The sequence below is a fragment of the Carassius carassius genome, chromosome 1 (genome assembly GCF_963082965.1).
Source record: "Carassius carassius chromosome 1, fCarCar2.1, whole genome shotgun sequence".
NCBI classification, from domain to species: domain Eukaryota; kingdom Metazoa; phylum Chordata; class Actinopteri; order Cypriniformes; family Cyprinidae; genus Carassius; species Carassius carassius.
This window is the reverse complement of record NC_081755.1, coordinates 31,004,953-31,018,690: the sequence shown is the minus strand read 5'-3', so window position 1 is coordinate 31,018,690 and position 13,738 is coordinate 31,004,953. Positions and strand designations below refer to the sequence as shown.

At 38.1% G+C, this 13,738-nt stretch overlaps 1 protein-coding gene across 1 annotated transcript in view; it reads left to right on the top strand.

The window, feature by feature from the left end:
- Nucleotides 1-13,738, top strand: part of LOC132145046 (liprin-alpha-3-like) — a 53,241-nt gene that overhangs the window by 29,735 nt on the left and 9,768 nt on the right. Inside the window, exons 11-27 of the mRNA XM_059555762.1 lie at nt 2,725-2,859; nt 2,978-3,061; nt 3,942-4,073; nt 5,502-5,564; nt 5,691-5,770; nt 6,256-6,421; nt 6,515-6,708; nt 8,000-8,240; nt 8,315-8,448; nt 8,574-8,725; nt 9,858-9,951; nt 10,043-10,124; nt 10,339-10,539; nt 11,740-11,802; nt 12,484-12,510; nt 13,109-13,284; nt 13,494-13,591. Of these exons, the coding sequence (XP_059411745.1) occupies nt 2,725-2,859; nt 2,978-3,061; nt 3,942-4,073; nt 5,502-5,564; nt 5,691-5,770; nt 6,256-6,421; nt 6,515-6,708; nt 8,000-8,240; nt 8,315-8,448; nt 8,574-8,725; nt 9,858-9,951; nt 10,043-10,124; nt 10,339-10,539; nt 11,740-11,802; nt 12,484-12,510; nt 13,109-13,284; nt 13,494-13,591 (2,122 nt within the window). The remainder of the gene's footprint in view (nt 1-2,724; nt 2,860-2,977; nt 3,062-3,941; nt 4,074-5,501; nt 5,565-5,690; nt 5,771-6,255; nt 6,422-6,514; nt 6,709-7,999; nt 8,241-8,314; nt 8,449-8,573; nt 8,726-9,857; nt 9,952-10,042; nt 10,125-10,338; nt 10,540-11,739; nt 11,803-12,483; nt 12,511-13,108; nt 13,285-13,493; nt 13,592-13,738) is intronic.

Here is a 13,738-nt window from a genome sequence, read left to right as displayed (position 1 = left end):
ACCATATTCGAGCAAATCTCCATTATTCTGACCATCCTACAGGAACGTCTGGATGCTGGCAGTTCCCCATCTACAGTGAAAGTCTATGTGGCCATTAAGTGGTGAGGCACCTCCTGATAACAAGCTTTCTTCAGGGAGCTAGGCAGCTTAATCCACCCCGCCTTCATCAGATGCCGGTCTGGGACCTGTCGTTAGTGCTTAGTGCGCTGTCCGACCCACCTTTTGAACCAGCCGAGTTTAGCGACCTTAAAGTGCTCTCATTTAAGACGGCGCTACTGCTCGCGCTAGCTTGTGGGAAACGAGTGGGAGACTTGCATGCCCTGTCAGTGAACAGCGCATGTATGCAGTTTGGACCAGACGATTGTATGGTCAGACTTTTACCCAAACGCAGCTATTCGCCTAAAGTACTCTCAACGCCGTTCAGAGCTCAGATAGTTACAATTCAGGCATTTTGCCCCGAGGAGGACCGTAATTCAGTGTCTCAGAAGTGCGCTTTGTGCCCCGTGCGTGCCCTGCGTGCATATGTGAACAGAACTAGCCAGTTTCAAACTTTAGAGCATCTTTTCGTCTGCTACGCAGGTGCCAAGACGGGCAGCGCGCTGTCGAAGCAGAGGCTATCACACTGGATAGTGGAGGCTGTGCGACTAGCTTATGCTTCCCGGGGAACCGCCACTCCACAAGGAGTTTGGCGTCGTCATGGGGTTGGGCGAAAGGCATGTCTATTCAGGACATTTGTTTCGCAGCGGGCTGGTCGTCTCGCAACACGTTTGCGAGATTCTATAATTTGGACATTCCCTCGTTCGCATCACATGTGCTGTCAGTGCAGGAGGAGGGAGTTGAGCAGTCAATGGACTAGGCTATGGGCACGCCTCGCCTGGCGCGTGCCCTAGCCATGGTTTCGACCAGGTCATATAGACAGCATCAGTTATTTTAGTAATAGCTGCGGTTGAGGTATTCATTCACTATCTAATGTGGCCCCTTTATTATGCCCGCATTATAAGCCGGCAGTGTATTCCCAAGCACCAACATATTGCTGCATTTTCCCCATATCACACCAGTGTTGCTTATCTGGGTGCACTGGATTACGATGGTGTAGGAACTGATTTGGCTCTGTGCCAAGAGGTGTTTCAACCAGGTCCGGTACCCGACCTAGAGCTAATGCGCTGTAAGAACTAGTGCTTATGCTCTTCTGTGACTCGATGCGAGCTGGGCCGGACAGTATTTCCCACACGGGTTCCCCATACGTGATGTCAAGAGAACGACTCGATAAGGGAACGTCTCCGGTTACTCACGTAACCTTAGTTCCCTGAGAGGAGGGAACGTGAGTAACCGGAGACTTTATCTTGGGCTATAACCACCATAGAGAGCCACTGTAGGCCCCTCCAGTTTTCAGATTATTGGTCAACAAATAGCCTTGTTGCTAGCCACAGCATCAAACTATGATTTTTGACATAAATCTATTCAAGTTTTTTTTTTCATAGGAAAAAACATAAACAGTTAAAACATGATATTTGGGTTTAGATAAAAGCTGAATTTAATGATTGTTGCTAACCACAACATCAAACTATGATTTTTTTTTCATAAATCTATTAAATATATTTAGATTAAATCTGAATTCAATTACTTTAATTTAAAGGTTTACATTAAATATAATTTGAAATAACATTCAAATGTTGTGGGTTGGTAAGATTTTTAAATGGTTATTAAATAAAAGCTCTTTTGCTCACCAAGGCTAAATTTATTTGACCAAAGGTCTATATAAAAATATGTATGACCAAATTATTATTACAATTTAAAATAACTATTTTTAGTATTCTATCTGAATATATTTATGGGGCTCAGTTTATTTATTTTTTTTTAAATTTGAAATAATGTTAAAGACTGCTTAATATTTTTGTGGAAACCATGCTACATTTTTTCAGGATTTGTTGATAAATAGGAAGAACAACTTTTATTTTTAACTAATGAAAAAGTATTTACTGTCACCTTCAATTTAATTTATCCTAAATAAAAAAGTATTCATTTCTTTCATAAAAACTTGTGAAGGCTATTAAAATGTAATGGTTATAAATGGGGACATGTAAACTGATTATTATTCTGATTTTAAAAAACGTATCTTATTTTATTTTATTATCACAGACGAATGTTTCCTGAAATTAATTTTCTACCTTTTTTCTTTCTTTTTTCCTCTGATTAAAGCTAATTTGTATATTTGCACAAAACCTTTTCCCGTCAGATCTTTAAGTTAAACAGATCTAAACAGTCTTTAACTTTAAGTGTAGTTAAACAGTAGGAGATGTATTTACAGGAAATCGTAATTGCACCTAAATTGCTATTGGCATTTAAATCTAAGTGAATATATTTTGATGTTTTAAAGGCTTGTGGGGTGAGGTCTGTAATTGTGGCTACAAGAATTTAGAATCTGTTTCCAAGCTTCGTGATGATATGTCCGGACATGCTGGTTTTACGTCACATATGTCTTTAATGTTCATACATATCGAAATGATCTCTGGTTATAGAAAATGTAATGACTAAACTTTTGTTTACCAGATTTTTGTTCAAAATTGTATTTCTTTATTATTTTCTTATGGTTTATTTCTAACAAAAAGAAGTCCCACTGTGTTTTCACCAGGTCTCCTTCCAAAACAAAGCACTATTTTTCCTGAAGAGAGTGTGTTCATTATGGTGTTCTGTATTGTTTGGCCTCATTGTTCTGTCACTCAGAGTGAAGAGAAGAACAGGCAGCTCCAGGAGCGTCTAGACGATGCTAAACAGAAGCTGCAGCAAACCCTACAGAGGGCCGAGACGCTGCCCGAGATCGAGGCTCAGCTCGCCCAGAGGGTGGCGGCACTCAACAAGGTGTGTGCTGTCAGGTTCAGATCTGTTTGACGTGCTGTGTGTGCTATTACCTCGTTTCAAATTGAGAACAGGTCCAAACTAATGTTAATACACATTTTATCCTTGCTCTGTTGTTTAGGCGGAGGAGCGTCATGGTAACTTTGAGGAGAGACTGAGACAGTTGGAGGCACAACTTGAAGAGAAAAATCAGGAGCTACAGAGGGTGACTCATCCTCCCTTTTTTCAGTTTATTCAGCATGTGACTCTCAAATGTAGTGAAGTATTTTCATGAATGGGCTTTTAGAGTAAAGATCCTTGCACACTGAGTCCGAAATTTGCATTTGTCACCCTAAAAATTAATTATGCACAAATACCTCTGCTTGCTACAGATATGAAACCCACCCCCCCCCCCAGAAATTTTAACCTGATTCAAAAAAATGTATGACCGATGAAACATGACTGACTGACAACGTGAGGTTGTATTTGTTTTTTAGCGTGCAAAAATTTGAGATGAGAATTTCGGATTCGGTGTGCAAGGACTTTTAGCACATTAAAAAACGGATTATTCAAAAATGTAAATGCAAATGCTGAGACATTGATTATGATATAAGTGTAAATATAATTTTTTGCTTGATTAAAAAAAATTACATTAAGAATTTCTAAAGGAGATAACATCTGGAACCAGTAATTCTTTTGAAATAAAAGAGTTAATATGTTGAATATTTTTTTTCAATCTTTAAAAAAAATGTTTTAAAAGCTATGTTGATTTTAAAATGTTTAATTATATTTTAAATATTGTAAATTAGTATATTTCAAATACAGGTAAAAAAATAACAATAAAGAACTAACCTGGTGCTTCTTAAACCAATTTAGCTTTTTTTAACCATTCACATAAAATATACATATATATAGATATTTTTTTTAGCAAATATATAGTGTTATAGAAGTGTTATTATTGGATATGCCTGAAATCACACAGCATAATCTCTCATCAACGTCACATATCTTTTTTTCACTGTTAGTCAAGTATATACTCAAAAGTTCATCATCCATCTTTCTCTGTCCATGACTGTTCCCTTCTCTTTTTCACTCCCTCCCCCCAGGCCAGGCAGAGGGAGCGGATGAATGACGAACACAACAAGCGTCTCTCTGACACGGTGGACAAGCTTTTGTCGGAGTCCAATGAGAGACTGCAGCTGCACCTGAAGGAGAGAATGGCTGCCCTGGAGGAGAAGGTGTGGTCCCCCACAATTTCAGATTTGATTTCCCTGACAACGTTGCATGCACATCCAGAAAACAGAAAAATAGCCTTGACCTGTCACCACGTCTTTGATGTTTACCTCAAAACTCCAGATGTTGCCTCAATTATGTTCGTGTCTAATAGAAGTTCCAGGCTTCCTCTAGGTGTCCTCCCTCATTATTTCAGCACAAAAGCAGGTGTTTCATGCTCAATGCGTTTCTCATCAGAGAATCAGCGAATAAATGGCTGAAACATAATTTGCGCTTAATGTCAGAAACAGAAGACGTGTTCCTGAAAACAGAAGACATTAGACTGGAGCGGTCAAGGAATGTGCCAAACCACATATTTTCAAAATCTACTAGTTGTAGGATGCCTGAACAACCACTGTAGTTAACTAATCAGTTTCGAGGAAGTATAATTAGCTGTTTCTGGTTCCTCTGAGCGCAGCTGAATGTGTTTGTAAGAGGCCATACACAAAAGGCGTGTTCAAAAACCGAATGAGCAAGTCTCAAGACGCGTTTTTAACAGTTAGGAAAGCTATTTTTAACCCAACATACTGTTTTAAAAACATATGATGCTCAGGGATCTAAAGGTCATGTGAATATGAGGAAATTTCAAAAGCATGGTTTCTAGGTCTAGAACATCATAGAAAAATAATAATATATTGCCTCTTTTTTTTCTACTTATATTTTTAAGTAATTATTTTTATTTATTATTTTTTAAAGAAATAAAGAGATACTTCACCCAAAAATGAAAATTCCGTCATTAATTACTCACCCTCGTGTTGGTTCCAAACTCGTAAGATCTTCATTCATCTTCAGAACACAATATTTTTGATGAAATCCGAGAGCTCTCTGACCCCCCACAGACAGCAATGCAGCTGACACGCTCAAGGCCCAGAAGGCTAGTATAGACATCTACATCCTTAAAATAGTCCATGTGATATTAGTGGTTTAACTGTAATTCCTGACGTAGAACCTGGATGTGCTGCGGCTAGTTCTGGTCGCGTCGAGGTACTCTTGTGATTGTGACATGGAAGAGAAGAAATTGTTGAATAAAGTGTTTATTTTTGTTTTCTTTTTTGCACAAAAAGCATTCACGTAGCTTTATAAAATTACAAACCACTGCTGTCCCTCTGGTATTCCCATGCAAACTAGCTAACAGCTAAATACGGCATGCTCAGACAGTATGCTAAGCAAAACCATATCAAAAGCTAAAAGAGAATATTATTATAATCTAAACTAGCCAGTGTCACCTGACTACTTGGTTGACTGATCAGCTATTTCTCCATTGCGACCCTTCCTACTATGATATTAACTGTCATGAGTTTGATTCCCAGGGAACACACAAGATTAATTTGGATAAAAAAAACCCTTACAACTGAATGAATTTATATGTAGGCATCTGGTGTAATGTGTTACAGAACGCTCTCTCTGAGGAACTCGCTAACATGAAGAAGATTCAAGATGATCTCTTAGCGAACAAGGTATGTTTGTCTTTAAACTATAATGCTATTGTAAAAAGCATGAAATGAAAAGAAAATACAACTCTGTTGACTTGACCTGTGTCCAGATGGCTCCATTATCTGATACTAATATATTTGTCCTACCAGGATCAACTGATTGCAGAGCTGGAGAGGCTTCAACTAGAGCTGGACCAACTGAGAGGAAGACCGGGTTCCTCTTACTCACGGTAAGATGTTTAACATTTCTGCTCTCTGCTCATTTAAGTCATTTATGTTCATTTCATGAAATGTGTGACTGCTTCATTAATTCTTTATGCTGAAGTTTCCATGATAAGACATTCACAATCAATTTTACTTCAGTATGTAACATTCAAAGTTTGGGTTCATCAAGATTTTTTTTTTTCCAATAAATTAATACTATTATTAACTTAACTTACTATTAAATACTAACTTCCTTTTTACCAATGAAGAGGAGTTATTTTACATTTATTTATTTTTTTATATTCAAATGTTAAATGATATAATGTTAAAGTAAAAATACAAAAAAAACATGTAATCAGTATTTTTTATTTCTGAGTGAAACAAAATATTTATTGAGGGAAGGACATACGGGATGAGATGATTTTATCCATCAGAAATCATTTGCATTGTGAAAAGTGGGGAAAAACTGAGCATAAATCATAAACCATGGCCTCCTCTGCGTCTCTTTCAGGTCTCTGCCAGGAAGTGCTCTGGAGCTGCGGTATTCCCAGGGAGGTGGGTCACTTCCTGCTGGCTCCACCACTCACCTAGATCATTATGGAAACACAGGCACAGGAGGCGTGGTCAGACGGGCTCATCGTGGACGCTGGGGCGGGGCAAGGGAGGAAGCTAGCAAAGTGAGAACATCTTTGTACGAACCTGCAAATAAATGAATAAAAATAGTTTAATATGGAGTTAAACAAGTTACTTCTTACCTCTCTCATGTGCAGTACGGCGACTGGGACAGCGGAGCTTTGCTGGGCACTGGGTTCGAGGGTGGCGTGGAGGACAGGTGTTCTGATGATGAAGAGGATCGCCATACGCTCTTCGAACCGGAGCTGCTCTCGCCAAGCGGCCAGACAGATGTGCAGACTCTGGCTATCATGTTGCAGGAGCAGCTGGAGGCCATCAACAAAGAGATTAAGTGAGTTTACTGCAGACGGAGGGACCTTGAGACCGCTTGAAAAAACAAACCTTTACTTAATGGGAAAGACATTTAAAATGGAGAGCGCTCAGAAAGGGAGGTTAATGGGAAAGAGCAGGACAGTATATGGCAGGGAACCTCGGTGCACAACAGTATTTTCAAAATCAAGTAGTTGGTGGATTGCTTGAACTCTTACGAAAACCTCACTAGTTTTGAGTTTACGTGACCCTGATTGGACGTTTTACAAACTACATAATAAATTAATGTACATTTATAAATATCATTTATGGTTAATCTGTTTAAAATGTAGTCCTGTGATGGCAAAGCTGCTATGATGGTTAATATTTTTGTGAAAAAAATGTTCTTCTAACTTTCAAAAGAACAAAATTTATTTGAAATAAACATATTTACTGTTGCTTTTAATCGTTTTAATGCACCCTTGCGGAATAAAAATATTCATGTCTTTCAAAAAACAACAACAAAAAATGACTAACCTCATACATAACTAGTAGATTGAATGACATTTACCATCCTAAAATGTGGTTTATTTCTATTTGTTTTATCCTGTCTGTTCTTAGGATTTTGTAACTATAAAAAAAGTATTTTATTTAAAAAAACATTGTTGTTGTTTTTTCATTCAAGGCCTGAAATTGGAGCCATCATTCCATATTTGTATTAATATTTAATGTTTTATGATGGAATACAGCACTTATGATTGATTTCTTGTTGGATTTAAGTAGATTTAAGGTAAATTTATATTTTATGCTCTATTAGTGGCATTGAAGAACTCGAGTTTGCAAGTGCATTCCCTAGGATTTTAAAATTATGGAAAATAAAATTATGTTAAATAAAAATATGATAGCAATTTCCATTTAGGTGGTCTTTGGAAAGGTTTACACCTTTTACACCAAGGACAATAACTGTAAAGTTTCAATAATCGTTAGAACGAAGGGAAGTCCACCGCATAGCTATAAGGATAATGACAAAAGGGAACAGTATCACTGGATCACTTTCACTTACAGCTGATGATCAATAATTTTTTTATACAGCCAACCAGAATCCATCCTGCTTTAAAGAATTTAGGCATTTAAAATGGTAGATGACAAAACTGCAATGCAAGCTTAAATTAAAAAGAACAGTATCGTCCATTGTTAATGCTAATATAGTTATACTTATAGTTATCTTTATAGATATAATGTTTGGTGTGAACACACCTTTAAAAAAGTCTTGAATTTAGCCTCATGATACCTACAGAAGCCGTTGTCTTACCCTCCCTTCATATTTTCTTCAGGCTGATTCAGGAAGAGAAGGAGAGCACAGAGCTTCGTGCTGAAGAAATCGAGAGCAGAGTCAGCAGCGTGGCTCTGGACGGCCCTCCAGTCCCCCCGACCTCTCTGGGGCGGGACAGCACAGGCCGCGGCTTCATCCCCCCTTCCCTCACATCCTCCACCCTGGCATCACCCTCTCCACCCAGCTCCGGGCACTCCACTCCCCGCCTGCCCCACTCCCCAGCGCGCGAGACAGACAGACAGGTGGGATTATTCACATGCATTGCTAGCACACACTGAATAAACGTGCAAACAGCTGACTCCATTCTGCCCATCAGAACAACAAAGATGACGACAGGTCCCTGGCCCTTCTGGATTCCACCCCTCCTCCCACCCCTCGTGCGCTGCGATTGGACAGGATGACCCACACTCACCCTGGTGCAATGTTGGATGACAGTCGTGAGTTCCGCAGGTGCGTTAAACCACCCGGCCTGAAATCCATCTTTACACAGAGATTGCACAGTACAAAATGTATTTCCCTTCACACTTCAGCCTTTTTTAAGTGACCTTTCCCTGTCTCTCTCTGTGGGTTTCCAGTCTCTCAGCTGATGGCAGCAGCTCAAACAGCAGCCAGGACTCCCTCCACAAGGCCAGCAAAAAGAAAAGCATCAAGTCTTCCATCGGTCGGCTCTTTGGGAAGAAGGATAAGGTCCGAATGGGTCAGCCTGGACGTGAGTCAGCATCTCTGGGTGAGTCTAACTTACAAAAAAAATACTTAAAGGTTCACCCAAATTCTGTCATTAATTACTCATCCTCATTCCAAACCCGGAAGAACTTCGTTCATCTTCAGAAAACAAATTTAGATATTTTTGACAGCAGATGGTGACTCTTTTGGGAGATGAATTTTAATGATGTGCTTACTAGCTTTCTGGGTCTTGAATGTGGTAGTTGTGTTGCTGTCCATGTGAGGGTCAGAAAGCTCTTGGATTTCATCAAAAATATCATAAGTTGTGTTCTGAAGATGAATGAAGGTCTTACAGGTTTGGAACGACATGAGGATGAGTAATTAATGACAGAATTTTTGGGTGACCTATCCCTTTAAAAAAAAAATGTTTGACAACAAAATAAAAAATAGCTCTGCACAAAATCAGAGGGATATGCTTAAATTATCTTGAAACATTCCTTAAAGCTCCTAAGAAATTGCTGACTTGTTCCTAATGAACCCACTCATTTGCTTGGGACATATCAAAGGGCTCATTTGCTTTTAAATAACAAATAACCTTTATTCAACATGATTTTCTACATGCCAGTTGTTTCCTTTAGCGCTAGAGAGAAACATTCTCATTCTAGAGAGCATTTGATTAGACAAAAATCGGTGTAGTACAACATCGAGTCATCGCTATTTTTGGTTCATTCTCCTGGAACAGAAAAACTTTGTTTTATATGTGCACACTAGCATTTATAAGCTTTGTAAGATGTTTTCATGTTTTTTAAATAAGGCTCCATTTATTTGATAAAAACAATTATGTAAACAGTATAATTGTAAAATATTATTACAATTTAAAACAGCTGTTTTCTGTTTTAATATATGAAGTTGTAATTTATTCCTGTGATGCAAAGCTGTTTTCAGCATCATTACTCCAGTTTTCAGATCTTCAGAAGAAACAGACCTGGTTCCTAAAAAAAACCTTGTAAACTATATCTGCAGTATGCAATTAATTACCAAATATTATTATGCAAAAATGGTAATCAATGCGGTATTGATAACTGCATCAGGATAAACTGCCTTCAACATCTTAATGTTTCTTTAATGGGCATTAGAGTGTTTAATATCCACTGTTCATTTAACTGCGACCCTTAACCTTCCTGTGCCTCCTGTAGCCTCGACCCCCTCAGATGACCTGGGCTCTGGGGATGCCCTCGGACTCACTAAGATGGCCGGTCCAGTGGACAAGGACCGTCGCAGCAAGAAGAAGTAATTTTACTCTTACCAGTCTAGTGCAGTCTTTCTTCTCACTCTGTATCTTATTCTTTGCACTGAATTTACTTCTTTCCCTTTCTTTTAGGCATGAGCTGTTGGAGGAGGCCTGCCGACAGGGGCTACCATTTGCATCCTGGGACGGCCCCACTGTTGTCTCCTGGCTGGAAGTATGACTCCATATCTTGAGCGTTGCAATGAATAGAAAGGGGCTTGATTCGTTTTACATTGATATGTGCTATTGTGTTTAAAAATATGGCATTGTTGTGTCAGACCATCTACTTACACTCTCTGTAACTTTGATGTCCTAAGAAAAGGCGCTTTCTGTTAGCACCTTTGTTTTGTTTTGTGCTTTCCTAAAGGTCACCTATCTCTCTCTTTCAGCTGTGGGTGGGCATGCCGGCGTGGTACGTGGCAGCCTGTCGTGCTAACGTGAAGAGTGGAGCCATCATGGCTAACCTGTCAGACACAGAGATCCAGAGAGAGATCGGCATCAGTAACCCTCTGCACCGCCTCAAACTGAGACTGGCCATCCAGGAGATGGTGTCCCTGACCAGCCCCTCCGCCCCGGCCAGCACACGCTCTGTACGCTCACACACACTCACACACACACACACTTACATGTGCTAAATGCACCATAAAAGAAGAGGATTCTTTAATAATTGTACAGTGGGGTCCAAAAATATAAAGATCGCAATTAAAATAGCTCTGTTTATCATTTTATTTCATTTAGTTTTATTACACATTATATTTTCAGCAAAACAATTTAAGTGAAAAGTTCAAATGAAAAATGAACATATACTACCGTTCAAATGTTTGGGGTCAGTAAGATTTTGAAATGGTTTTGAAAGAAGTCTATGCTCACCAAGGCTGTATTTACATCAAAAATACAGGAAAAACAGTAATATTCTGAAATATTATTTCAAATAACTGGTTTCAGTATATTAAAAAGTTCAAAATAGTAACATTTATTTGAAACCATTTTTTATACCAGTGTAAAAGTCTTTGCAGTCTTTCCTCTGCTGAATGGAAGTATTAATTTCTTTAAAAAAGAAAAATACTTCTAACCTCAGACATTTGAAAAGTAGCGTAAATGTCAAAATGTATATATATACATATATATATATATATATTTTTTTTTTTTTTTGTGCTGTCAGATGGTTATTTGCGATTAATCGCATCCAGAATAAAAGTTTTTGTTTCCATAATATATGTGTGTATATTTATAATGTATATATAAATACAAACACATGCTTGTATATATTTAAGAAAAATATGTTATGTTTATATAATAAATATATTTATATATAATATAAAATCTAATATATAAATGTATATACATGTAAATATTTTCAAAATAAACACTGTGTATTTATATATACATAATAAATATACACAGTACACACACATATATTACGTAAACAAAAACCTTTATTTTGATGTGATTAATTGTTTGACAGCACTATTTATTTATTTATTTATTTATTTTTTATTGACAGTAGCATTTGAGCTGTATGAACTTGATTAACGAATGATCAAAAAACACACATGATCAGTATCACAAATTTACTTGATTTAATTGTAATTAGTGGCCTAGAAAGAGTGCAGCGTCATGATTTTTTTTTTTTTTTGTATTCCTTTTATATCATAAAATTACTTTGTCATTAAACATTAGAGTGTGAATCCCTGATTTTCAGTGTGATCTCAGACGTTTTCACCCTACCCAAAATAATACTAATAAACAGTAATTCTGACTGTAAGTGTTGTTTTCTTTTTTTACCACAGTCAACCAGTAACGTGTGGATGACCCATGCTGAGATGGAGTCCCTGACCGCAGCCACCAAACCAGTTAGTAGCCACACTTTTTTGTATTCTGTCAGTACTTGTTGGTGCCTGACTAGATTACTAGTTTGAGAAAAGAACATGTAACAGATCCAAATAATGTGTGCTGAAGCCATCAACTACTAGAATACATTTAAAGAATGGATATCGACAAAACCTCTTATCCACCAATGACTGCACTTCTGATGGTTTTTGATGTGATACTTTACTGGAAGCGATATTCCTTTTGTGAATATTTCTGTATTAATTAGACTGTCCTTCATTCCAGTGCACATTTATAATAGTAAATTTCATCTGGATAAAAATAAACACCAGGAGTGTTGGATTGTAAATTGCTCTGCCGCCTAGTGGACAGTATGAGAGGCAGCACGAGGAGAGAGTGGAGTGATCAGACATGTGTTGATGCATCTCTCTCTTTCTCTCTCCCCCTCTGTGTGTCTGGCTAGGCTGTAGTGTTGAACATCCTCAACTTTCCCTCTTTTTTCTGTTTCAGTGTGAACTGCTTGCAACTAATGACCCGGTCACTAACAGTCTGTTCCTCCCTTTGTACCTCTCTTCCTGCTTTCCCTCTTCTTTCTTCTTTCCTCTTCCTGTCCATCGATGTGTCTTTCCTGCTGGCCCTCTGCGGCGTTCCTTATCTCCTCTTTCTCACCTCTCTCCTATCATGCTGTCACCTCTGCACACAAGGAGCTGAAAGAGATTAGCTGGGATCAGGTGAGTAATGTCAATACGTCCATTAAACACTTTCAAACTGATGGTGCCATCAGATAGTTGAGACTAAATTATCTTTAAGAGTAAATGAAGTCTATATTCGTATCAAAATCACATAGAGTCGCTTAACCGCTGTTTCCTTTTTGATAAATGGAAGGTAGGTCGGAGCTCAACAGTAAGGATTTTTTGTTCTGGCCTCAAGATTAAAACATATTTATCATTTAAATTTCAGATTTTACATTTTTGATTTTCCAAATTTTAAACGCATAATTCAATAATAGTGCTTACAATAAATAAAATGTTAAAATAATGTATTGTTGTCAATGTATTATTTACAATTTTACGTTTTAAATAATATATTTATTATTTAAGATTTCTTTTTAATTGAATATATAACATTTTCTGTGAAATATTAATCTTAGTTTAGATATCTTAAATGTTTTCTTTTCCGAAGAAAATGTGGGGTAATAGCTGTAATAGCAATATATACTATTATAGTATTTTTTTTTTTGGATTTGTAAGCATCAAATACACATAGTAATGAATGAAGTTGAATACAATTGTGATAGGAAGCATGTTTTTTGGCCCTCCTTTATGGTAGATCCTGGCTTATGGAGATATGAACCATGAGTGGGTGGGCAATGATTGGCTGCCCAGTCTGGGTTTGCCCCAGTACAGAAGCTACTTCATGGAGTCACTGGTAGACGCCCGCATGTTGGACCATCTGACCAAGAAAGAGCTGCGTGGGCAGCTGAAAATGGTGGACAGTTTTCACAGGTATTTCCTTCTCTTTATCATTCCTAACCTCATTCCATTTAATACCAATCCGTTATTCTGATGGTGCAGGTGTGTGTCTTAGGGCCTTTCCTAGTCTCTGATGTGCCTGGGGTCAGCTCTTGTAACAGTTTGTCAGGGTGGAGTGTCCTAATGAATTTAGAAAACCCAGCAACCTCTCTCTTGATCCTTGTGACCTTTTGACCCCACAGGGTGAGCCTGCATTATGGCATCATGTGCCTGAAGCGCCTCAATTATGACCGCAAGGAGCTGGAGAGGAGGAGAGATGAGAGCCAGCACCAGAATAAAGGTTTTTCATTTTCTTACTTGCTTATCTTTGCTAACAGAGATCCCTAACACTGAGTACAAGGGTACAGCGTCATTGTAGGGGTCTTTTCCAAGTTGCATATGATGTTGTTCCCTTGCATGGCATGTTGGTGTCCGTTACACACCATTA